This window comes from Lemur catta, chromosome 21 (genome assembly GCF_020740605.2).
Source record: "Lemur catta isolate mLemCat1 chromosome 21, mLemCat1.pri, whole genome shotgun sequence".
NCBI lineage: Eukaryota > Metazoa > Chordata > Mammalia > Primates > Lemuridae > Lemur > Lemur catta.
In genome coordinates this window covers 6929841-6955725 of record NC_059148.1, presented here as the reverse complement: position 1 = coordinate 6955725, position 25885 = coordinate 6929841, and the positions used below count along the sequence as shown (strand labels likewise).

At 65.1% G+C, this 25885-nt stretch overlaps 1 protein-coding gene across 1 annotated transcript; it reads right to left on the bottom strand.

Annotated features, from left to right (window-relative positions):
• Positions 1 to 7876: 7876 nt before the first annotated feature.
• Positions 7877 to 16914, bottom strand: RTN4R (reticulon 4 receptor). The gene is made up of 4 exons (XM_045535105.1): positions 16858 to 16914; positions 16390 to 16516; positions 15736 to 15810; positions 7877 to 9562 (listed from the first exon to the last, which is right to left on the bottom strand). Exons 1-4 carry the CDS (start codon positions 16912 to 16914, stop codon positions 8163 to 8165), a joined length of 1659 nt encoding a protein of 552 aa, XP_045391061.1. The 3' UTR covers positions 7877 to 8162.
• Between the last annotated feature and the right edge of the window lie 8971 nt (positions 16915 to 25885).

Below are 25885 nucleotides of genomic sequence, written 5' to 3'. Positions count from 1 at the left end.
CCCCACCAAGGGGCCAGGCTCAGGGTGAGCAGTCAGCCCCCTCCGCCCCTGGCTCTCCTGCCTCAGCGCCCGCACAGGCTACTCCTTCTGCACAGGCTGTTCCTGCCCCGCCAGGGGGGTGGGAGGGGAGATCCCTCCTCCCACGGCCCCTCAGGGACTGAGTGGCTGTCAGCGTGTGCAGCTGTGACATCCATAGTGGAGGAGCACCTCGGCTGCCAGAGGCTGGCTGTCCCTCGTGGGAGCCCCTGCTCGGGGGGCTGCTGCTCAGCTCTGCCTGGGCTTTCCAGGGCGTCACGGGCAAGGCGAGGGGCTGTAGGTGCCTGGTCCCTGGTGAGTGTTCTGGGCTCCTGGCTGAGGCCCGCTGCCCTCCTAGGCCCCCTCCTCCCGCCGCCCTCCCAGCTTTCCCCTTTCTGTGCACCCAGGGTGAGGGCGGGGCCCAGGCCTGCACCAGGGCCACTGGAGGAGGCGCTGCCTTCTCAGCTCAGCTGGCCGTCCCTGGGGGCCCTGCTCTGGCTCCTGCTGGTGCTGTGGTCCCAGGGTGGCTGCTCCAGGTGTCACACTGGGTCTCCGAGCACCTGTGGGACTCCCTGGGGTGGAGCAGGCTGGGTGTGGCATGCTGTGCCTCTCCTCCTGCAACGTCCACGGCAGTGGCAATGACACTGAGGCTGCAGCTGACACGCCAGCCCCGGAGCTGGGCTGCTGGTGTCAGCCTGACCCTGGGGGCGGCTGTGCTGGGGTGGCCTTCACTCCTCACCAGCCCTGGGGGTGGCACATGTCAATGAGCCATGGGGTCCTTCACTGACCTGCCCTGGCTGGTGGCTCCATGTGGCCTTCCCTGCAGCTTCCCCGGCCGGCTGTGCCCTGGCTGCTGGCACCATGGCTTCGCTGTGGCAACACAGGTCAGGGCTTGGTTATCGCTTGACTGCTTTTGCCACAGGGACGGCTTCCATTGCGTCCCCAAACGCAGTTTCTCCTTCAGCTGTTGAAGGCCAACGCCCGCCTGTACCCACAGGCCTTTGGCGTCCTTGAAGACCTGCTGTCGGCCACAGGGGTCTCTGGGCCCCCAACCATTGCTCAGCCCAGGGCGTCCCAGATGGCACCTGCTCCACAGAGTGGCCTTCCTCCCGTCAGGGGCCGGCTTTGGCGAGGAGGGTCGCACCTGCTCTGGCCTTCAGGCCTCGCCACAGAGGGTCAGGCTGCTGGCGCGCCTGGTCTCCGCAGGGATGCCCAGGGGGACCCAGGGAGGGGCGGGGGTCAGTGTCCTGCCTGGGTTTTGGGGATAAGGGCCCCAGCTCTTGGAGGCTGGCCTGGGATCCACTGCTCCCTACAGGCCCTGGGGGACTCAGTGGGCTGCATTCCGCACTCTCAGTCCCCTGAGCCCCTCCTGGCTGTCCTCTGCAGGAACCTGTGCGCCAGCGCCATGGCCGGCCCTGTCCCGCGTGTCCTGGGCGGGAGGCGGCTCTGGGTGCAGAGCAGAGTGCCCACATGGGGGAGCTGCTCCTTAGCCGCCCCCTCCTCCTCTGTAGGGGTGACGTGGTGACCCCCCACCCCAGGCCCGGTGGTGCTGCTGTCACCAGGTGCTGGGAGCCCCCTGGGGTGGGGCTGTGGGGGCAGGAGATGCTGTTGCTCCTTCTGACTCAGGTGGGGTCACCTCTCACCGGCAGGTGGGCCCAGGGTGCTGGCCCCCAGCCGCCTGTGCCCTGTGGACTGCCCTGCCCCTCTGGCCAGCCTGGACGTGCCCTCAGCTGGTCGTGAGGGGAGCCGGTGGGCGAATGGTCCCACTGCCCCGTCCCTAGGGGTGGGGGAAGGCTCAGGTGGGGCCTGCGCTGGCTCCCCAGTGCCCGCTGAGGCCTGTGGCTGCCGCGGGCTGGTGCCAGCACTTGCCCTCCCCGCCCGGCCATGTGTCCTCTTCAGACAGTGCGTTGCTGGGTGCTTTCTCTGTGGTGGTGGTAATTGGGACCGGATTTTACGGGACAAGCCTGGTGGGCTGGGAAGTTCTGCACAATCTTGGAGCTCGGGTTAACCTGAATGTGGGGGGGTGGGCTTGGCTGGCAATCTCGCCCCCACTCCAGGCACAGCTGCCCCCAGGCCCGGGGCCCACAGCACGGAGGCTGGGCTGACACCTCCTGAATTCCCTGCCTGGGCCCTGAACAGAGCAGGTGTGGTGGTGGGGCCAGGAGGGACCCAGGGAATCAGTGCCACAGGCTTCCCAGGGCGTGGCAGGACCTCGGGCAACAGCATGGCTGCCCCAGGCTGGGGACCCCCGCCCACGTCAGGTGTGGATGTGGCCTCGTGGCCAGTTTGTTCCTCTGCAGGTCCGGCGGGGTCCTTGGCCGGGGCAGGGGAGGGCGCTGTCCTGCATGACACTGACCCAGGGATGGGAAGGCCGTGGTCCCTCCCCCCCGCCAGAGTGGGTCTTGTTGAGAAGAGCCGGAGAGGGTTTGTTGAATTCAGTGAGTGGTGGGCAGACACCTGGGCAGGCAGACAGGGACGGACAGACGGGCCCTAGCTCACCCCAAAGCACCGTCTGGGAGGAGGGGCGGCTGGGTGCCAGGAAGGACAGCGGCCTCGAGGGCAGGTCTGGCCTCAGGGAGGCTTCAGAGGCTGAGCCTCCTGCTGCCCCCGCCCCACGCGGCGACAGCCTCCCAGAGCCCCCGGAGCCGGGAAGTGGCAGGCCCTCGCCTGCCGCCACTCTCTCTTTGCTCCATCATTTTTCAGAAATAATTGTGCGGCGGCGTCAGGCTGTCTCCCGCCCCTCCTGCACAGCCTGTCCCCAGCCCCGGTCACGGCTCGGCCCCCAGACCCCCCCGGGCCGGCCCCGCCTGCCACGCACCGTGTGTGTCGAGGTGTTTTCCCTGCAAGGTCTTCATCAGCCTCTAATTGTTCACATCTATTTTTCTCCCTCTGGGTGAGCAGCCCCGCAAGCCGCGGCCTCCACTCTCCTCGGCGGGCATCATTAATGCGGCTTCCGTGCCCGCGATTCGGGGGGCTGCCCCCGCCCGCCGGCCCGAGATGGATGTTCCTTTATTGCCCATAAATCTCCGCACAGCCCTTTGTGGAGACAAATCGGAGGCCTCCTGCTCCCCGGTGTCTGTCGCCGGGCGGCAGTGGGTTTAATTGGCCTTCCCCGTGGAGGCCGGCCCGGCCGGAGACGCTCAGTGTGGCCGGGTGGTGTCTCGGGCGTCCGCAGAAGGGGCCGTGCTCTGCCCCTCACTGGGTCGGGGGCCGGGAGGGGCTGAGCCGTGCGCAGCGACGTGCCGCTCCTCCCTCATGCACCCATCCGTGCGGACGCCACATGCCAGCCCACACAGCGTGGCCTCCCACATCCACGTGGCTGGCAGTGGCCCAGGCCCAGGAGGGGTCCCTGTCTCGCCAGGTGGCCCAGGAGTGACCCTGCAGCTCAGGGGCTCCCTGGCCAGGAAGGAGGCCCACGGGTTCTACCTGGCACACAGTAGATGCATAATAAATGTGTAGTGAACTGGGTAGGAGCACAAGGGACCCTCTGCCCCGCCCAGCCATGGCATTGGCAGAGGGGCAGCATCCCCGAGGGGCTGACACCCCCCCAATGCCCCGGTGGCTGCGGGTCCCGCCCTGCTCATGGCCAGCAGGCCCCGCTGGTCCCGTGTGCCACCTGGGGCCGCCGTGGCAAAAGGCTGCGTGTGCGACACTCAGCGTGGGGCTGAGCGCTCGGCTGACGTCGGGGTCAGGGTCCCCAGGCCAGCTCTGGGGGCCCCATGGGGGTGGAGCGTGCTCAGGCCGCCAGCCCAGCTCAGCCGGGGTCCACCACTTGCTGCGCGGCCTTGAGGGACGCCCTCAGCCTGCCTGCACCTGGGGGTCCAGCTGCGCGCTTGCTACTGGGGTCTGGGGGCCAAGAAGACAGGTTGTGGGCAGGGATGGCTGGAGGCCTGGGGCCTGTGTGGCAGAAATGCCCTGTCTGGCCCCTTTGCTGGGGGCCTCAGCCATCGCAGCCACCTGTAAGCCCCTCTGGTGTGGCCCAGCAGGGACCCGTCTTGTGGGCTTTCCTCACTCCTCACACCAGGCGGGACACCCAGGGCTACGGAGGTGTGGTGACTCGGCCGCAGCTCTGAGCCTCTCGAGCCCTGGCCGTGCAGGCCTCACTGCTGCAGATCTGCTCCGTGGCCACACGGCCGGGTGCGGATCAGCCCGGGGCATGCGAGAGGGCTTCCTGGCGGAGGGGATGGTGTGAGAGCTGAGCACGGAGCAAAGTGGAGGTGCCGAGAAGAGGATCCGAAAGTTCCGTGGCTGGAGCTGGGGGCAGTGCGGGGGAAACAGTGCTGCACGGGTGCCCGCTCTTCCGCCCACTGGCTCTGCCTGACCCTCGGGACTCCAAGCTCAGCCCAGCCCCTGGGGGGACGTTGAGTCAAAGGCTGGGTCTCCTCATTGTGGCCAGAGGTGGCCCAAAGGCCACGTGACCAGACACAGAATTGCAGTGGTCATGTGCCCAGCACAGCTCAGCGTGTGTCCCCAGGCTCACTGGCACAGCGGAGAGGCCCAGGCACCGGGTGGAGAAGCCATGCTTGGCAGCAGGTACCTGACTGAGCCTGGCCTCAGGTCCAGTCCTGCCCCACTTGTCACTTTATCCCTCTGGGCCTCAGCTTCCCTGTCTGCACCCTGGGAACAGCGTCCTCCCGGCAAGGCTCGCTGCATGCCAGGGAGGCTGCCAGCTGGGGCAGGGCTGGGGACTGAGGCAGGTGGCATCCCAGCCTTTGACTCAATGTCCCCCAAGGGGCTGGGCTGAGCCTGGAGCCCTGAGGGTCAGGCAGAGCCAGTGGGTGGAGGAGCGGGCACCCGTCCAGCCCTGCTGCCACCGTGGCTGGCCCGTGGGCCCCAGCTCATGCAACAAATAAACATTGGCTTCCCTCTGAACTTGTTTCCAGCATGTTCTTGGTCTCACTGGACATTAGTCGACCATCAGCTGCTGAACATTCTGCTACTTCTATTATTTCAGGCCTCATTTAAGGATTAAAAAATAATTCTCCCAATTGCTATGCAAAGCCCGGGGCAGCCAGACAAACGGGGCAGGTGTCCCATCCGAGGACACGGCCAACCCTGCAGCCCCTGGGCGGCCAGTGCGCAGGGCAACTCCAGGGACACCTCCAGGCCTCCCAGGGTGGGGTGGTGGCTGGGGTGAGTGCCCCCAGGAGCAGCCCAGCTGGCCCGGCACCCTGCCCGTCACCCAAGGTAGCTGCAGCCACTGTGAGCCCAGCCCAGGTGTCATCCTTCACTGATTGTGCTTGGTGGCGTGGCCCCAGGACACAAGGATCGGCCCTGAGCTGTGAAGGACTCTGTCTGCAGGTCGCCTTGCAGCTGGCCAGGCATCCTTGGGCAGGGGCTGTGCTAACCAGCAGAGAGCCCGCAGTCAATCAGCTTCCTGCACAGGCCTCAGCGTCCGGGGGACGGAGGCTGGACGTCAGCCACCCGCCCGCCCTCCAGCACTTGACCTCAAGGGGCACCAGCTGGGCCAGGGCTAGGGCAGGCCTGGCCCGAGAGGGGTTGGGGTGGTGCAGGCAAGAGCTGAGCCCCTGGGTCCTGGCTCAGCACCCCACCCCCTCCCGGCCCCCGTCAGCACCGGCCGGTGAGCTCATCTCTTCCTGGGCTGTAAATATCACCCAACTGCTCACGACTCCCAAATGTGTCCTCCAGCCGGGCCCCTCTCCTGAGCTCAGCCTGCACAGCCCACGCGACACCCCCGCCCAGATGTCTTCTGGGCCTCGACAAGGCGGCCGCTCCTCCTGGTGCCCCCCCTCGGGGAGAGGCACCCATGCCTGCTGCTCAGGGCAGACGCCTGGGAGCACTGCCGCCGCCCCCGCCCCACCGAGGCTTCCACGCTTCCTGCCGAGTCCATCTCGAAACTCCACTTCCGTCTCAATCCGCCTACCCTTTCTTCAGGCCTGGCTAGACCTTGGCCAACCCCCTTCCCCGCCATTGCACAAGCCTCCGCTGTGGCCTGGAGGGGCAGGTGCAGAGCCCCGAGGGCTGGGCTAGGGGCTCTGGTGGTGCCAGGAGGAGCAAGTGACCACAGAGGCAGGGCCCAGCCAGGGCATCCAGGGTGGTCAGCGTGGTCACAGTTCCGTGTGGGGCCCTGTCGCTTCCTGAGCCGCCACCTCCAGTAGGCTCCCAGCCCCCATCTGAGGGCCAGCTGGTGGTGACACACACAGCCTGAAAGGTGCCTGAGGGCACACAGGTTGCCTGCCTTTCCTGAGGAGTGGGCCCACCACAGGTAGTGAGCTCCCCGCCCTGGGAGGTGTGCAAGCCGAGGTGGGACCTGCTGTCCTTCCTCGAGCCACTGAGGGTGCTGCCGACGTCCACTGCAGATGGGCAGCTCTGGAGCGGCCTCCAGGCTCTTCCCAAATGGTGTCTGCAGTTTCCTGGTTCTGACTCATGCAGGAGCCCCTGCCTCAGCCCTGCCCGCTACCCTGGATTTAGCAAGTTTGCCTGTGTCTTCTGGGGCACGGCAGGGGCCGCTTGGGAGAAAATGGATAAAGGAATGCTTGCCTGTGCTGCGTCTGCCCGCCCCCCACCCCGCACCAGCCACAGGCTGGCAGACTCCTGGGCGCGGCTGCGGGGTCGCAGAGAACAGGGCTGCCTGGGGTGCTGAGGGTGGGCTGCGTCTCCACCACAGGCTGTGCAGAGCTGCAGAGGGGAAGCAATGGGGTCTCCTGGGCCCAGAGGGGCTGGGGCAGCAGCCTGGGGGGGCAGACTGCGCAGGTCTGGGCAGGGCCCGTCCCCAGGGGCACAGCTGTCGGCCCTGGAGCTCCCGTGTGACAGGGCTAGCTGCGGGTGGAGGTCTGGGCAGGAAGCACTAGTGGCACCGGCACGAGGGGGTCCTGGAGGAGATGGCGCAGGTGGAGACCCCTGCTGAGGAGGGGTAGGGCCAGACAGGCCCACGGCATCCTGCGCCAGCCTTGGTCCCTTGGTCCCAGCCCCTCGTCAGCAGCGGCACAGAGTGGCAGGCAGGGTGGGGGAGGGGGCGGGGGGTGGCTGCCAAGCACATCCCCTCCCCCAGCTCCCAGCCCGGCCGCCCCCACGGCCATCTGGCATGGCAGCAGCGCTCCCCACGCGCTCCCCGGCACTGGCACCATGTGCCTCTCCCTCCGCTCTCGCCAGCCTCTGCCCTGGGTGGGGGGCCCTTCCCTGGGATGGCTTCCGGCCACGTGGCCCCTTCCCTTTGTCTCCAAGTCCTCTGGCCAGGCCTGGGAAGCAAAGCGTGCCTATGCATATTTTTGCCTGTGCTGCTCATACTACTTGCCAGCACACGTGTGCGTGCATGTGTGTGCACGTGTGGTCCCTGCCCTGCCATGTGTGCGTATGTTGTGTGCATACGTGTGTGCAGGCTCACGCAGAGCCATGGGGGCCTGCATCTGGGCTGTGGTTGTGGTGTAAGTGGGGGTGCCCTGGGCACACGCGTGTGGGACTGGGGCCGTGGCAGTGGCAGGCGACCATGGGCAGCGGTGTGAGGGCACACACGGCCCTGCCGGGCCTCCCCCACCCAACACCCCTTCAGGGTCTCCCGCTCCTGCCCACCCCCAGCAGCGGGGGCAGGGTCCTTCTGGCCCTCAGCACCCTCAGCCTCCTCCTGGGGGCAGCTCAGGCTGGGCTGGCTGGGGTTGGGGGCCCCAGAGCAGACACCCCCACAAGCTGCCACGTCAAGGCCCGTGGGCCTGGTACGTGCTCCGTCAGCCGCGCTCTCGGGGAGCGAGCTGAGCCTTTGTGGCTGGGCTGGCAGTGCACCATGCCGCCCGGTGTCCCAGTGACTCCCCTTCTTTCAGGCCTCATGACTGGGGAGTGGCTGCACCCCCGGCACCCACTCCCGCCTCTCGCCGCCCACAGCACCCTCAGCCTCAGAGGCCACAGCTTAAGAAAAGAGCTCTTTATTCCACGTCGTCCGATATTTTTACACAAGTAAAATAAAATGCATATCTCTCTATACCGCGATCGGGTGGGAGGCAGCGTTCTGGAACAAACGCTGCCGCCAAACCCTGTAAACATGATGGGTGGAGATGGGGTGGCGGGCGGGAGGGGTCCAGCAGGGAGGGCCTGGCCTGGCCTGCCCCGCGGGGCCGGCCGTCCGGCTGGCTGGCGGGTGGAGGGAGACCCCGTATGTACACACAGCTGGCCGCGGAGCACTCTTGCACCGGGGGTCAGCAGGGCCTGAGCACCGCCCCCAGCACCAGCGCGAGGCCCAGGGGCGCCAGGCTGCAGGCCAGCGTGGGCAGGGCGCCGGAGCCCTCCGAGTCGCCCGCCCCGCCTCCCCCACTGCCTGCCTGGCCCAGGCGGCAGTGGCTGCGGGTGCGATTCTTGCGGGAGCAGCCAGGCCTCCGGCGAGGGCCTGAGGTGGGGAACCCTGGGGGCTCAGAGCCCTGAGGCCGCAGAGCGGTCAGCGGGGGCTCAGCCGAGCTGGGGAGGGTCCCAAAGGGGGAGTCGTTGATGTGCCGTGGGCCCGAGCCGTTGCCTGTAGGGCTGTCGCCTGGCGGCACGCGCCCCTTCAGTGCGTTTCCCGCCGAGCCCGGCCTCCCAGGCTCCAGCACTGAGTTCTTGTCTGCAGCGTCTGGCTGGCAGCACTTGGGCAGCGCCAGTAGCTCCTCGTCTGTGGGCCCGCCGGTCCAGATGGGACGGGAGGGCCGGGCGGCCACAGCACAGCCCTCCAGGTCTCCGGTCACCAGGCGCTTGAGGTCTCGGCCGGCCAGGCGTGGGGGCAGGCTGCAGGGTAGCTCCGATGAGGAGCCGCGGAACTTCTGCAGCCAGGCCCAGAGCGGGCGGGCCCGGCAGTCGCACACCCAGGGGTTGTCGTTCAGCCGCAGGTACTGCAGGGAGCGCAGGGGTGCCAGGGCCTCCGCAGGCAGCGCGGACAAGTTGTTGGCGAACAGGTACAGCGTCATGAGGCGGCCCAGGTCGCGGAAGGCCTGCGGGTGCACGCGGGCCACGTGGTTCTGGTGCAGCAGCAGGCGGTCGAGACTGTGCAGGCCCCGGAAGGCGCGTTCGGGCACGCTGGGGATGCGGTTGCCATGCAGGAAGAGGTGAGTGAGGTTGCCCAGGTCTCGGAAGGCGTCGTCGGGCAGCGCCTGCAGCCCGTTGTCCTGCAGGTAGAGGTACTGCAGGGCGGCCAGGCCTCGGAACAGGCCAGGGGCCAGCTCCCGCAGGCCACAGCGGTCCAGGTGCAGCGTGTGCAGGCGGGCCAGGCCGTGGAATGTGGCGGGGTCCACGGCTCGGAGCTGTGCATTGTCACTGAGGTCCAGCTGCTCCAAGAGGGTGAGGCCGGCGAAGGCGGCGGCGTCGATGCGGGCGAGCGCGTTCGAGTGCAGCCACAGGATGGTGAGGTTGCGGCAGGCGCGGAAGCTGGCTGCGGGCACGTGCGAGATGCGGTTGCCGTGGAGGAAGATGCGCTGGCTGGCGGCCGGGATGCCTGTGGGCACAGCCTGCAGGCCCTGTTGGGGGCAGCTCGTTGTCACCTTGGGCTCATTGTAGCACACGCAGGCGCCTGGGCATGGGGCCACCACCTGCCAGGCCTGCAGCCATAGCACCCACGCCAGAAGCCGGCTCCCTGAGGGCAGAGGACAGGGCGGTTAGCCAGCGCGGGGTCCCACAGATGTTGGGGGTTGTACTGGAGCCAGCCTGGCCCCCGGAATTGGGCCGGGACCCCCAGGATTGAGGCTATTGGGATCCCTGCTCCACACGCCACACGGAGGCTGCCGGGCTGTCACGTGCGGTGGGAGCTGCATGCTCCTCCCCAGGAAACCCCGCTGCAGGCTCCCCACGCCACGCCCGCCCTCCCTCACACACGCTCAGGGTCAGCCACTGCCAGCCCCTGGGTCACCTCCGGGACAGGTGCGCACAACTGCAGACACCTTCTCAGGGCTCCCGCGAACACAGAGAGCCCTGCAGGGCTCCCGGGGTCCCCACATCAGCAGGGCCTAGGAAGCATAACAGGGCTGGGGTTGTCCGGCTAGCACCCCTGCTACCCCAGAAACAGAAGGGTGCATGCTGGGAAGACCAGTGCCCCCCAGGCAGGCTGCTCCCTCCCCCACACAGCCTCCGTTCAGGCACTTCCTGACTTGGCAGGAACACCTCCTGAAGCCTCCGCCCCCTGGCCTCATTCTCTCTCCACCGGGAGGAGAGGAGGAGCTCGCTGCTTCCCAGCCAGTGCCTGCACCACCCCCCTGCCCTCACCCCTCCCACCCAGATGCACCCTGGGCAAGGACAGCCTCCGGTGGGTGCTACTCTTCCTCCACTGGGGGCAGACACACCTGGGCTTCACCAAGCACCTGTACTGGCAGCAGGCCCTTGCTGGGGTGCCGAGGCCAGACCTGGCCTTGCGGGCAGTGAGCATCGCTGCCTCGCTCAGCCCGCTCAGCCCGGCCCGAGAGCCCCCTCCCCGCTGAAGGTTCTCTCTGCCTTCAGGACTGAGTCTATTAAAATGTGAATCCCCCTGGGAGGGTTGCGGCTTATCAGCTAACACCTTCCTTGACAGCTAACACCTGCGCTGACAGCTAACACCGTCCCTGGCAGCTGGCTAAGAGCAGGACTCTGCAGACTGAGGCCGGCCGAGTGCTGGGGTTGGAGCCAGGCGGGAGAACGGAGCGGACAGCAGGCCAGCGTCCCCCACCCAGAGCTGTGTGATCCTGGGGCCCTCCAACCCACGCTCGGCCCCTGTCCCACTGGGTCCCCTCTGCCCGGGCCAATGCAGATGCCCAACCCAGGGCCCAGCAAGTGCAGTGGTCACCAGGCATGAGTGTCCTTCCAGGCTCTGGTCCCCAGGTCCTGAGACCCCCTCCCCATAGCCTGGGGGCCTCCTTTGTCACCCCCAGGCCATTTGTTGGCTGCCAGGGAGAAGGCAGCCCTGATGGGGGTGCCCCTCCCGGCCTGGGCACCCAGCCCTGGGTGAGCTGTGTGAGGAGAGGCCACGCCCCGACGTCCGACGTGAACCGCGGCCACCCTCGCTGCTCTCTCCTGTGCTCCCTCCCTGGGAAGGCGGGCCCGGTCATGCCAGCGCCCCCCGTCTCTCACCTGCTGCTCCTGGAGGGACCTGGGGCGGGGAGGGGGGGCCCCAGGAGCTCCCGGGCAGGCCCAGACCGCCCCGCTCCATCACCGGCCGCGCCATGCACAGGCCACTGCCCACACCTTGCTGCCAACTGGTCCCACCGAGACAGATCGCCTGGCACACATGGTGCCCACACCCCCCACATCAGGACTGAGCCGTGCCACCACCCAGAGCGAGTCCCTGCTTGGGAGTCTCCTCCCTCCCGAGGCCACTGTGCCCACCCTGCGAATGCCCCAGGCTGGGCTCCAGGATGGAGCCACGGGAGGCAGGGGCATGTTGGGGCAGCCGCCTGGTGCTCAGCCCGGCCAGGAAGCAGGAACCAGGCACAACGGCGCGACGGCTCCGTCCCCACCGAGGGCTGCTTTTCGGAAACCAACTTCTGAGAGTTGGGCGAGGGGGGCTTTCTCCCGCCGCAGCCGCGGTAATTGGCTCCAGCCTGGCCCCCTTGGGGCCTGCCCGCTGGTCTCCATGGCAACCCCTCTGCAGAGCGAGCAGGAGGGGGCATCTTTTTATGAGATAATCAAACCCAACTTTGCAGCACAGGTTTGTACTCGCAGCAGGGGCCCTAGAGGCGAGGGAGACCCAGCCAGGTCATGGGGGGGTCCTCTGACCCCACCCCAGAAGGCCTCGCTGGCCCTCACTCTGACCTGTCCCCTTGGCTCTGCAGCCCTTGGGCCACAGGCCTCTCTGGCCTCCAGGTCTGCTCCCAGCCCCTCTCTCCTTTCTGTCCCCCAATTCTCAGTGCGAGCTCAATGCCCCACCCCGCACATGTGAGCAGACAGCCCTGCCGCGGCCCCAGCTCCCACAGAGAGAGCACTCGGAGCACACCCCCAGGCCCCGCGTCAGCTGCCCCGACCCAGCCGGCCCCGTGCCCACCTGAGCCTGCCCGGGCCCCAGCGGTTCTCCCCAGCCGTGGGCCTCATCGCCCATCCCCATCTCCAAGCGGCACAAACTGTGCCTCGCCTGCCATCCCCAGGCCGAGCCTTGCTCCTCTTTCCTCCGGTCACGGTCACCGCTGGGGCCCTCCCCAAGGACAGCGCACTGCTGTCAGGGCTGGGGTGGGGCACGGGGTTCCAGTGCCAGGAGCCGGCCCTGCCTGGAAGGCTCTGAGCTCTCCCAGGAGGACAGGACCCCACACCACCAGGCTAAGGCCCAGGACGCGGGGTGGCATACGGGCCTGGTGCATCGCCCCAGTTCGAGCAGCAGGCGGCCCCGGTGGGCACCTGCACCACCAGCTCCCGTGAGCACAGGGTGCACTGTGGGAGGGCGAGGGGAGGGGCTGGGAGGGATGTGGCTGGAGGGGGGCGTGAGCAGGGGGGGCGGGAGGCTCCGGCAGGCAGGCAGGCAGGAGGCTGCTGAGGTCAGCAGCTCACCCCAGCAGCAGCGGAGCCGAGCCGGAGCTGCAGCGGGAGCCTAGCTGGATGGCCTTCTTTGGTGTCCTCCCCGTTCCCACGGCTCCTGGAGCCCTGCCCTCTTGTCCCCCAGGGACGCCTCTGCTTCCACCTGGCAAGCTAAGAGATGGCGCCTTGGAGGCCCAGAGCACCAGCCTTCGTCCATCGGCTCAGTGCCCTTGGGCCTCAAGGCCTCCATGCGCAATGGGGCAGCAAGGCACCCGCCTCCACCGCGTTGTTGGGAGGGTCCCACCAGCACTACGTTACGGATTAGCAAACTGAGGCACTGAACGTGTGGTGAAGCCCTGCCCTGCCCCACCCCAGACCGTCCAGGAGGAAGAGTGGGCCAGGAGCCACAGTGCTGCCCAGAGGGGCCCCAAGGCGTGTCCAGCCAAGCACGAAGGACCGTGGCCGGGGAGGGAACGAGGCTGTGGGGGGCTGGGCTGCCACGAGGACAGGTGAGGAGCACTTGGCCCTCCTGTGCCCTCTTAGCTGGGAGGGGCACTCCAGGCAGGCTCCGAGCTGCTGCCCCCAGGCTGGGGTGGAGGGGCCGGGACATCGGGCAGCTCAGGATCCTCTGACACACCAGCCATGTCCCCATGAAGCGGCCACGTCACAGACCACAGTTACGAGGCAGAACAGGAGGCCACAGCTCAGCACACCAAGGCCAGAAATAGCTCCGGGCGGGGGTGGCGGGCCCGTGCCGTCCCCGTCCCCCACCACAGAGGACCAGGGCACCCCTCCCAGCACCGCGCCCGCGCCCGCCGGCCTCGCGGCTGACTCAGCCCCTCCCCGTCTATCTGTCCCCATGTCCTCACTCGCTTCTCACACGCACGCCCACCCGCCGTCCGTCCTCCGGCCCACAGACACATGCAGGGGCCGCTCTCCCTCCCAGAGCACTTCCTGTGTCCTTCTGGGACTGCAGGTGCTGCGGGCAGGAGGGCGGCAGCAGCTCCCCAGGGGCAGTCCACCTGCCAAGGGCCCTGTGTCCTGTGGGTGTGGCCACCAGCCCCAGCCGCCCGGCCGGGCCCTGCTCCTTATTGATCTTCTCGGGGACGAGGCTGCAGGGCCTAGGCGGGCAGGTAAGGTTGCCATCGGGCAGGGACGCCCACCACACAGGAGGGCGCTGCACCTGGGCTAAGGTGGCTCCAGGCCCAGCCCCACACCTCACCCCTGCCCAGCCGGGCCTGTCTGGGCTCACCCTGAGACAATGGGACGCTGGTGGACCCAGGGCCAGTAAGCCAGGCCTGAGCTGGGCCCCTCAGTCCAATGAATTCCCTAGGGGGCGGTGGTCAAGTTTACTGACCCATTTTACAGATGAGGAAAATGAGGTTTGGTGGGAGGAAGCCACCTGCCCGTAGCCCCAGGGCTAGGAGGATTCCCAGCACCCTGGCACTGGGGTGCTGAGAGGCCTGGCTGGGCAGTAGAGGGTTAGCCCCCAATGCCTAACCCAAGTGGCATCGTCCCAAAGTTCCCAGCCCGGACGACACCCGAGAGGGGCCACCTTCCATGTCACAGATACTGCGGCTGGCGGGGCAGGGGCCTGGCCCAGCTGGAGGCCTGGACAGCAGGCTCACGCGAGGGCTGTCCACTCCCTCAGTGCTCCCTCCAGCGCTCGGCCAGGTGCTGTAGACACACTGACCATCGGCGGCCACCCTGCTGCGTGGCTGGTGCCATGGTGGGGAGTCAGAGGGAGGGGCCTCAGCTGGCCCAAAGGTACAAGGACGAGGGCAGGAGCCCAGGAGCCCACAGGTCTAGGCAGACCCTCTGGTGGGCAGGACACTCAGCCCAGCGCCCACACCTCAGGCATTCATCCTTGGCCAAAGCCGGGTGCTCACCTGCAGGGCCCCAGAGCCTCGCCCCGTCCTGCCCACCCTGCTCAGCATCTGCCCCAGTGAGCCCCGCCCTGGGGGCTCTGTCCAGCTGAAGCCCAGTCTAGCCCAGGACGTGGCCAGTGCAGGCCACTGGGCTCCAGGGACTCAGCCAGTGTCCCTCCCCCACAGGAGGCCAGAGCCCACTCCCCCTCCTCCCTGCCCCATCAGGCCACCAACAAACACTGCTGCCTAATTATCGGGACAATTCTGTCTCCACCATGGGCCCATCCTGATGCTGTGGCTAATTTAATCCCCCGGCCAGTGTGGGTTCATCCCCTGATGATGTTAATGAGGACACGCCCCTGCCCTGGGGGGGTTGAGGAGGGGCCACGAGGGGCCTGGGCCCAGCACACCGCACACCTGCCCCCACGCCATCTGCCTGCCCCACCCCGCCCCTGCCCAGGGCCGTGTGCCCAGCCCTGCAGCGCCCAGTGCTGGGTCCTGCCCTCCGTCAGGCCCCACATGCATTCCCAGGGCGAGCACCCCGACCTGAGCCCCAGCCCTCACCGCCCCAGCCCCTGGGTCTGCCGCCTGCACACAGCTGACCATGGCCTGTGAGGCCGCGTGCCAGCCTCGAGCAGGCAGGTTGAGTACGAGGGCAGGGACCCGGGGGCGCCACAGGAGCACATCCACGTGGGCCTTGGGCTGCCGAGCCTGGGGCGAGGCGGGCGCAGCTGAGCAGTGGAGGGTCGCTGTGATGGGGCCCCTCCCAGGAGCCAGGCCGCGGAGGAGGGTCTGCTGTCCACTGCAGTGGGCGACCACAGCCCCACGTGTCCTCCTGCCCTCGGCACTTGTGAAACATGGCCAACAAGGCAGGCGGGCGCCTCTGCCTGCGCAGAATTTATTCTGCCAAGAAAAGACACGTGCGGGTCTCGCAGCAGCTCAGACCAGCCCCAGTCAGGACAGCAGCGGGACGGGACCTGCCTGAGCCATCCCAGGAGCAGCCCAGCCCTTCACCTTCGAAACTGAGCTGGGGGCGGCGCTGGCTGAGACCGCGGAGCATCCCAGAGGGCTAGAGGTGTGCCCGGCCAGGGGCAGGAAGGGGCGGCCAGTGGGCCTTTCCAGGGGAGGAGGGATCCCCAACGCAGCAAACGGCCTCCTCAGCCTGACACCCCACTAGAGTCACCCCTGGCCAAGGTCAGAGCCCTATGTCCAGGTGGCCAGAGTGGAACCTCCCGTCAGAGCCAAGGGGCCTAGCACCTCCTCGGCTATTGGCACCTGGTGCACCAGCCCAAGGCCGGCTGCTTCTGTGGAGGCCGTGCTCCTGGCGGACAGCCACACCTGTGTGCCCACGCACTGCTGCGGCCACTCTCCTGCTACCACGGCGGGATTGAGTTGTTATGACACACTGCGTGGCCGACAAAGCTGGAATTATTTAGCATCACGCCCTTTACAGAAACAGTGTGCCAACCTGGTTTGTGAGCGAGAGCCTGCTGCGGGTGGGCGCTGCCACCTCCATCCTCACAACAGCCCCAGCAGAGGTCACCTTAACCCCCACCTAATGAAAAGGAAACCAAGGGTCAGGGAAGACCACTGTCCTGTCAAGGCCTGTGTAAACAGAGCCCAGTGGCCTCTCACCTTAGTGCAGGGTCAGCATCTCACAGGGGTTGGGTGGGGGGGCGTGGGGAGAGAAAGGTTTCTAAAATGCCCTGCAGGTAAAAAAAAAAAGCAGTGATTCTGCTGAAGAGGCTGTCGGGAGGCTCAAACATGCACAGAAGAGGAAAGCTTAACAACACAAGGAAGCCCGCGCGGTGGTGGCATGTGCCTGTAGTGCCAGCTACTTGGGACGCCGAGGAGGGAGGATTGCTTGAGCCCAGGAGTTGGAGACGAGCCTGGGCAACATAGTGAGACCTTGTCTCAAACCCCCCCATACAAAGAGAACAAAATTGTTTGTAAGGAGCAAAGGGACAGAGGAGGAGGTGCTGGGTGACAGTCTAGCTTGGGAGGGAGGGACCCTGATGGTGCCTCAGGGGAGACAAATCTAGGGAGGTGGTTTTAGGGTGGGCGGTAGTTTAACTGAGGTTGAGGGGGTCTCTGGGGCCACAGCCCCTCCATGACAATCAACTGCCCCGGGACCCTGTAGGGGTTGGGCGGTCCCTGCCTGCATCGCGTGCCAGGGGCTCTGGCCAGGTCACATCAAGGTGGCCCACTGACCCATTAACATCAAGTTGCCACCCTGGGCCAGGCAGGGCCTGGAAGGAGGGGTCACAGGCAGGTCAGTGTTGATGCACTTCCCAGGACATAGAGGTTCTGGGCCTCTACTAACAGGGTCCTCACAGTTAACAACAAAGAAATATCAAAGGGGAGAAGACTCGGTCCAGGAAAGGAGAGAGGACTGGGAGTGTGGCGCCTTCAGTGGCTTCAGGCCTGGCTGCTCCTGCAGACCCATGGCCAGGATTGTGAAGGTGAAAGTGAGCTCTGGAGGCATTTGCTGTCCTTGTTGTCATCATCATCACGATCACCATCACCACCACCATCACCTTCATCACCATCATCACCATCATATTATCATCATCATCATCACCAGCATCACCACCACCACCATCATCACCTTCATCACTACCATTACCATCACCATCACCGCCACCATCACCACTACCATCAAAATCACCATCATCACTATCATCACCATCACATTATCATCATCACCATCACCACCATCATCACCATCACCAACATCATCACCATCACATTATCATCATCACCATCACCACCATCATCACCATCACCAACATCATCACCACCATCACCACCATCACATTATCATCATCACCATCACCATCATCACCTTCATTACCATCACCATCATATTATCACCATCACCACCGTCACCATCATCACCACCACCACCATCACCATCACCACCACCACCACCACCACCACCACCACCACCACCATCACCACCACCACCACCATCACCACTATCACCATCACCACTATCACCATCACCACCATCACCATCGCCATCATAATCACACGAGCTGTGTGTAAGGTCCTTGGATGGAGGGCAGCCTGGGGCTGACGTGGAGCCTACCTGGGGCGCACCCAGCCTTCGACAGGGTGGGAGCCCCAGAGACAAGTGAGTGGAGGCCAGTGCTGAGTGGACACCAGACATCCCTCGGCAGGGTTTTCACCCAAAGATGCCCCATTCTAGCATCGGTGTCTTGAGGCTGTGCAGGCTCCTTTAATGAGCATCTGTCTTCTGCGGAGGCCCCGTCAGTCTACCATTCTACCCCCCAGCCTCACACAGGGCCCAGTAGCAAGGAGAACAGGAGGGAGAGGGAGGGATGGGGGCCCCTGCCTCCCTGGGACAGCCCAAGGCGCAGACTTTCCTCATTCCTGAGGGTTTCATAACATCCCCACGGCACAGTAAGGGGGTGACCGTCAACCCCACTCCTCAGACAAGGGCACCAGCAAGGCCAGGGGACAGGGAAAGTAATTGGGGCTCCACAATCCCTGCTCACCCAGCAACCAGTGCAGACTCTGAGACCAGGGATGGCACACGGGGAGGGGCAGCCACCCTGGGCTCCCTGGCCCCCACAGCACCTCAACCCCTGTCCAGGCCTCCTTCCCTGGGCTGGCTGAGGGTGGGCCCTGGCATGCTGCAGCCCTGGGCTCAGATGCAGCCTCTGCAACCCCTCTCTGAGTAGCTAGAGAATCTCCCGGCCCCCTCTGAGTCTGTTTCCACGCCCATGATGAGGACGACGATGGGCCGGCTCCCCCAGGACCCCAGAGACACCTCCAGCCTGGAAACCCTGCCCAGGTGGGCCTGGGTTCTGTGGCCTCCTCAGAGGCCTGTGGGTGTGATCCTGGTCAGCCTGTCTCAGGTGAAGAGCCTAGGGACATTAGGCACAGCTCAGATGTGGCATCCAGAGCCATGGGGATCCCTCTGCTCCAGCATCTCAAGGCCACCCCGGCTGGCCCGACAGCCAGCCCTTGCTTTGTCCAGCAGGCGCTGCGGCAGGACATCTGGGCCGGAGGAGGATGGGGCGGCTCCACCACTGTCAGCCTCAGCAGAGAAGGGAGGCTGACAGACAGGCCTGGGCCCTGCTCACCTCACGGGGGACCCCCAGCACCCCCAGCACGCTGAGTCACTGCAGCTTCTCAGACAACGCCGGTGGTCCCCCTGCCATGCCCACTCACCACGTGTTCGACACATGATCTGTGTGAGACATGTGTTTGCCCCTCCCGAGACCCACTAAGTCGACGGTGGTGGGGAGCACTCCTCGAGGGGCAGGGAGCACAGCAGCTGGCTGTTGCCCTGTAGAGACACCCAGAGAAAGGGTCTCCACCGCTGGCACCGGGGCACCCAGGGCAGCTCCTGCCCGCTGGCTGGAAGAGGAGCCCCGTGTCCACACGGCACTCAACCGGCCTCCCTTGCGAAGGTGACCGGGAACCGGAGACTAGCAGGCGTCTGGGAAAGGTGCCAAATGCAGGTAAGGAGGGAAAATGGCTATAGAGGAAGAAGAGACAGTGTGGGGAAAAGACAAAAATTAAGAGAAAAATCTAATTAGCGTCCTCCTAGGGATGGAAAGGGATTTAAAACAAGAACAGGGTGCTGTGAACCAGGAGCCATCGAGAACAAGGAAGAGTGCCTGGAAATTAGAAATAGAATTGCTAAAATTAAAAAAAAAAATCAATATAAGGATTGGAAAACAAGGTCAAGGAAATCTTCCAGAAAGAAAAACAAAAAGAGAATGAAAAAAAAAAATGAATGAGATTCAGAAGATAAATATAGGTCGAACATCTGTCTTAGGGGAGTTCCAGAAAGAGAAAACAGAAAAAACAGAGGGGAAAAAGTTATCAAAGAAATAATACCAGAAAATCTCCCAGTGCTGAGGACCGGCCATCCGCGGGGCACTCACAGTGCAATTTCGGGGCCTGGGGAGGCCTGAAGCTCAGGAGGAAAACTGGTCATGAAGACGCGGTGGCCGTGGGCGCCACAGTGCACTGTTGCCAGGAGACCACAAGATTGCGGTGCTTGGAGGGCAGACTCAGTCCACGTGAGAGTCGGGACCAGTCTGTCCTGCATGCACAGACCTGCAAACACAGCAGGACTCCGAGAACGACCCTTCACTCTGCCTTCCTTAGAGAGCTACTTGTGGTTGCGCTTCAGCCAAAAAGAGGCTGTGAACCCAGAAGGAGGACGCGGGGGGCCCAGGAAGCACTGGCTGCAACCGGCAGGCGTGAAGGGAGTTGCAGGGGCCTGGGGTGAGGCCTCTCCTGGGGGAGGATGAGACCCCAGTAGAAGCCCTGTGGTGGGAGGGGTAAGCCCATGAGCGTGGCAGATGGAACAAGAGGAAAAAACAAAAACAAAAACAAAGTCAACCGTAAACCCCAGAAAAGACAAAAGGCCCTGCAAGAGAGAGAAGGTCACCCCCACCAGACCCTTGGTGGGACAGTGCAGAGCGTTTATGTCAGCCAGGCTGGGAAACCCCAGCTGCCAACCATGCTGGGGTGTGTGCTGAGAGGACGGGGTTGGGGTAGGAGGTGTGGAAATGTGACGGTGACCACTGGCAAAACCAGAGAATGGGACAACGGTGGCTGCCACCTGGGGAGATGGGGTTAGAGCCAACTTGCAAGACCAGCCTTGGAGGGTTGGGTGCAGGTTTTAACCTGTTGACTAAAATGTTACTGTTTTGAAAAACAGCTGCATATTTGGCACTTAAATCTCAGAAACAGAGATAAATAAAAAGAAAAAGAAAAAAAAAAAAAAAAAGAAAGCGTACCTTCCAGAAGGTGCAGACAAATGTGGGTTAGAAGCAGGTGTCTCAGGTGCGGGAGAAGGAGGGACGGCGAGAGCTCAGGAAGCACCTGGACGCACAGCCAGGGCATCTGGTGTCTGGTGCAGGGACAAGGCCCACACGCCAGCCCCCTGCTCAGCTGAGGGTGGCTAAGGACACATCTGGGCCTCCCAGGACGCTCTGGGCTCTTGGCTTCAGAAGCCGCTGCAGTCCTGACACTTGAAGCAGCAGCTCTGGCCGGGCATCCACTGCCCTCCACGCCCACCTGGCCCAGCCCTCACACCCAAGCAAGCCCTCCCTCGCCCCTCCTGTGCCCTCAGGGCCACAGGCAGCCCCTTCCTGGTCACAGATCCAAGTCCCCGCCCCAGACCGGGCCTGGCAGGCACCGCCTTACACCCTGGAGTCGGTTCTCAGCCCCTGGGCCCTGACCTTGGCCGAGTGCAGACAGACCCTCTCGGTTTCCAGAGAGCCCCCAACACATTTCTGCAACCGAGCACGAGGCATGCAGGCAGGGTGACGTGAATAAGTAATCGCTCCCTTACTAACAAGTGATAAGTCATTCCTATATGATCCTGCGTGATCACTCTTCCTTATTTGAAATCAATTTGGCATGGAAATTGTTGGCGGCTTCTCACCCGTGAGGGTGAGAAGCCCAGGCACTGCTGCCTCCCCGAAAAGGAGGTCAGTGTATTTCGGCTACTTCCTGAAGCTGATGTGCCACCAGGCAGGGCCAGTGGAAGGGGAGGCGGGCACCCCCGGCCTCATTTCCTCAGCTCCTCTTTCTGGGACCCACCTCACCAAGCCCAGGGCACAGGCTTCCCCAAGCCCAAGACTGCACTGGGGGCCACCACAGGGCCATGAGGGGTCCTGGAGCATCTGAAGGCCACGCTGCACTCAGCACCCCCCATGGAACCCCCTAGGACCCGGGCAGCCTGACCTTTCACCCTGCAGAGGGCACCTGGCACCCGGCTGGACTCCACACCTCTGGGTTATCAAGCCTGCAGAGGTTCGGGCCCTTTCCCCAGTAACTGAACGATCTCGCAGCCCTCCTGGCCCCTTTCCCTTCCTGCCCAGCCCACCGGCCCAGGCCTCAGCACCTCTCCCCACTGACGCAGATGTGAAGCCTGCAGCCCACTGGGCCGCCAGCGCCCCCTCCCAGTGGCCTCCCAGCCCCCGCCGTGGCTGCAGCAGACAGCGAGCCTGGGTCACCCCCAAGCCCTGCTGCTTGGCCCAGCTCAGGCACCGCCACGTCTCTCATTTGTGAGGGTCTGGGTAGGGCTCTTGGGTGGGCCCACTCCAGGGTCCCCTTGACACCCCTCCACCTTCCACCCACGGCCAGGCTGTCCGTTCCAGCCCACACCCACACCAGTCACCTTAGCAGGCCTTTGGCTTCTTTGTCAGTATCGGCCCCCTGGGCTGCGGGTTTCACAGGAGCAGACCACGGCTGGTGGCCAGCATGCAGTGAGTGCTCTGCAAATGTTGTCATGTAAATGCAATAGACGCCCACCACTATGGGCAAGTGGCAGGCTCGGTGCAGCTCTGGAGGCAGCATTCCCGGAGGCCGTCCAGCCCCGGAGAGCCCCGGCACACAAGCCCACGGGGCACGGACATTCCCTGCAGGGGGTGTGGCTGCAGCTTCCCCGGGCCCAAGGTGGGTTCTCTGAGTGGCACCATGAGTGGCTTCACTTCTGTGACAGCTAAATGTGTCCCCCAGATTCAGGTGTTGAAGCCCAAACACCCAGTGTGATGGTATTTGAGGGTGTCGCCTTTGGGAGGTGAGCAGGGTTCGATGAGGTTGTGAGGATGAGCCCTCGCGATGGGATTAGGGGCCTAGAAGCAGAGGCCAGAGGGCGAGCAGACAGCGCCCCGGCTCGCTCCCTCCCCACCCGCCTCCCCACCACGTGAGGACGCAGAGAAAGCCAGCCCTCACCAGAACCCACCCCGCTGCACCTGATCTCGACTTCCAGCCTCCAGAACGTGAGAAAACACAGTTCTGCTGTTCGAGACTCCCAACCTACGGCATTTTGCTAGGGCAGACCGAGCTGACGCAGATACTTCTTTCTTCAAACTTTGGTGTATTTTTCCAGATTTTCTACCATGACATAAAATCCAGAGTGTGCCTGGTGTGTTCTGTTTGGCCTCACTCGCAGCAGGAGCCCTTAGCAGCCCCGCAGCATGGGGCCCTGCCTGCCACCGCCGGCCCTGCGGAACAGGTCAGGGTCTGGGGCCCTGGCTCTGTCTGGGTGGGGCCTGAGGCAGGCCCCCCAGCCTCTCAGAACTCATCCCCTCCAGGGGAAATGGAGGTAATAAAAGCTGTGTGTGTGGGGGGCACAGCCCAGGGTGGGTACGCAGGGAATTCTCGGCCCACCGCCCAGAATGGGGCAGCCTGCCCTGGGCCTCTCCCTGGGGAAGCACCTCATGTCACCCCCGAGAAGGACCACCAACCCCACCCTACAGAGGAGAAAGCCCAGCCCCCAAAGCCACGCTGCACCTAGCAAGGGCCTGCTGGTGTCCTGCTGTGGCCCTGGGCAGCCAAGGGCTGAGGGGCAGGCGGGGTAAACCCAAGCAAGGTGGGGAGGATGAACACGGGGCTGCCTGGCAGGCAGTGGGTGTTGGGCTGGGAGGGTGCAGACCTGCAGCAAGCCCCCCACTGCAGAACAACATGCTGCACCCCCGCCCCCATCCCAGGGCGATGCCTCCGCCAGGAAGGGGAGCAGAAGGACTCCCGCCACATGCCCAGGCTGGGGTCAGGCATGCACTGCCTGAAGCTAGGAGGGTGGAGGTGCTGGGACCCCCGGGGCCTTCTGGGCCACCTACCCCTGAGCTCCCTGTTGGGCAGGACAGAGCTGGGGACAGGCCAGGGCACTGGGGACAGCTCCACAGCAGGGTGGGTGCCTCACCCAGCACCCACCACCCACTGCCCTCCTCAGGCCACCCGGGGGGCCGGCCGCCACTCGGATAGCAGGAGCAAAGAATGGAGTCCATTAGGACTGCCATCTGTCTGGGTCCTGATGGGTCCTTGTGGTGACATCTGGGAGGCACGTAGATGGAATATCTTTACGGGGAGAGTTTTTCTTTTGCCAATTTTCGAACAGGAAGCCAGACACTTGTCACACCTGTCCCTGTGTCAGCCTCTGCCTGACACAACTTGGGGCCAAGGCCGGGAGATGAAAGACAGCCTGGACATGGCCGGTGTGCAGGGGCCGCGCCCGGCCATCGTCCACCCCACAGCCTCCATCCCTCCCCGCACCTCAGGGCCCCCACATTCCTCATCTGCGCCCCCATCTCCCTCTGCCCCACCCACCTCACAGGGGCTTCTGCTCCTCGGACTCTGGCTGCCCGGCACCCCCGCCACCGCCCCCGCCGCCGTCCCCAAAGCCAGCAGCGCCAGCTCCTCTTTAAGGCCTGGGGCCAGTGTGGCCTCAATGGGGGCCTCGTGGGGGGGTCAGGCCTCAGGGTCCTCCTCCCAACCCAGCACCCACGGAGACCTCGTGGGCTTTGGGGCATCTCCCTGGAACCTGGGGTACCTGGGGGGCAGAGCCCGCCTCAGGAACCTCAGAGTCCCTCCTGCCCAGCACGGGGCTGGCCTGGAACTGACACCAGGAAGAATGTGCCAAGAGAGTAGAGGGAGAAGCCACTGCCCCCAGGGTCTCTCCAACAGGGACCTGCCCGGGATCCGCCCACCCCCGTGTGGGTGTCTGCTAACCCTGCCAGGCCTTCCCCCGGGACGCTGTGGCTTCACCTGCCAGGCCATGCTCAGGACTGCAGTCCCTAGAGCCCCTGCAGGTGGGGCAGGGGCACTCCTAGCCCGGGGAGCAAGGGCAGTCCTGCTGCTGTCTCAGGTGGCCCTGGGGGGCTCGTCTACGGCCCCCAGGGAGATCCCCAAAGGCCCGTCCCCGCCAGGCTCAGGGGCCATGGCCCTCACCCAGCCTCGGGGGGAGGGGGCAGGGCAACACTGGCTAGCTCTGGGCTCTCTGAGGACCAAGGGCCTGGATGTGTCCAGGGGGAGCCAGGAGGCCTCAGCTAGGGCGGATGAAGGGACACAGAGTGGAGTTCGTGTGGGAGGAACTCGGCTGGGCTCCGTGAAGTATCCCCACAGCCACCAGGCTCCTGGTGGGTGCAGCGTGGAGGCAGGCGGGGCCAGGAGAGCCGGTGGGGCAGTTCCTGCCTGACCTTGGGCCGGCCCCACACCCTCCCTCGACTGCCATGCTGGTGGCTCGCCAGGCCTGGGCCGTGGAGTTCCCCGGGCCCTGCCAACTGCCCTTTCTATGATTTCTGCTTCTAGCCACGTTTTGGGGGGGTGAAGCGGAGGGAGGTGCATCTGTGGTGAAGGCCAGAAACGGCAGAGACACGGCCTCTCACACTACACCTCGAGGCTGGTGTGGGCCGGCGGGACAGAAGCCTCCAAACAACAAATTCCCAAGTCACTGCAAAGGTCCTGTGGCCAGGCTCCTGCCTGGGGGCCTGAACTGTGCCTCAGGCTCCTCGATGGAGGTGCAGACCCCTTGCACAGACCCAGCCTCGCCTTGGGACTCCCCAGCTGCCAGCCCTGCCTGGAGCCTGTGCACACAGTCCCATCCCACCCCCCGCCTCTCCCCTGCTGACACTGGGGCTCGGGCACGATGACGGCGGCCCCTCCCCTGTGCCTCCCACCTTGGGCAGAGGCTCCTGCTCCAGGGAGCTTGGCGGAGCCTGGGTTCCACCCTGGAGCCCCCAGGGCAGGGCAGGCAGGAAGGCCCTGGGTTCTGGGAGGCCCTGGGGGTGAGGGCCCCACCACCAGCCTATTTCCACACCTAGTTCCCTGAGGGCATGAAGGGGTGTGGGAGGGTCCCAGCCGGAGTCGGAAGGGGCCCCAGGAGCCGGCACCACCAGGAGCCCCCAGCTTGCCCAAGCTCCCTCATTGCCAGGCCCTGGGGTGGCACTGCCCCGCTACCCACTCCAGCTTCACGACACCCAGGGCCGCGCAGGGAGGCTCAGACAGAGGGTGGCCCGCCAGGCGGAAACACGGCGGGCTCTGGAGCCCCCGAGCAGAGCAGCCACCTCAGCCAGGCTGTGCCAAGCACGTACAGATGGGGAGGGGACAGAGGTGCGGCGGGGCTTCCTGGCGAGGGCAGAGCGGAAGGCGCTCACACGAGACCCTCTGGCCCAGGCCCTGAGAATGAAGGTGCTGAGGCTTGGTCACGGGACAGGCAGGCGGGGCAGGCAGGTCACGGGGCAGGCAGGCAGGGCCGGGCTGGAGTCGCGTCAGGAAAGTGTCCAGGGTGGAGGCCCAGATAGCAGGCAGGCAGCTGGGGTGCCCTGGCCCCAGCTGGGGCAGCCTTTGGGGTGGGATGGAGGGTGTGCGGGCAGATAGATGGACAGCCTGGTCTTAGACGTGCCTTTGGGGATGGGTGGAGTGAGGAGGTTGGGACGCAGGCTTGGATGTTGGGGACAGATGACAAAATGCCGGCACATGCTGCCTGGGGGGCCTGGGACGCCCAGGGGAGGGAGCTGTGAGCGCAGGGGAGACATGAGGCTGCGGGGGCCGCCCAGGCAGCTGAGCCCCCGCCACCCGCTGCACGGGCCCTGCACACGGCAGGGAGGTGGTCACCGATCGCTGACAGGCTGCCAGGACCTGGGGTCCATGCCAGGCTGGGCTTCACAACGGAATCTGGCACCAGGAGAGGGTGGGGCCATGTAAGCCTGGGGCCGTGGACTCCCACCCGGAATCCACCTCAACCTTCCACATCCACTCGTTGCCTTTTGCTCTTCACTGAGCACCTACTGTGTGCAGGGCCCTTCCTGGCCCTGGGCCTGCACTCAGCCCCCACCCACCGC

Bases quoted from the DNA above. Each gene is read 5' to 3' on its own strand.
- RTN4R (XM_045535105.1), bottom strand. From the start codon at position 16,914: ATGGTGGCGGTGATGGTGATGGTAATGGTAGTGATGAAGGTGATGATG. The intron at 16,517-16,857 runs GTGATGCTGGTG...CCCTCCTTCCAG, and splicing joins AGGTGATGATGGTGGTGGTG to GCCCTGCCTGGCCCAGGGTG. The intron at 15,811-16,389 runs GTTGATTGTCAT...GTGGGGGTTAAG, and splicing joins CCCTACAGGGTCCCGGGGCA to GTGACCTCTGCTGGGGCTGT.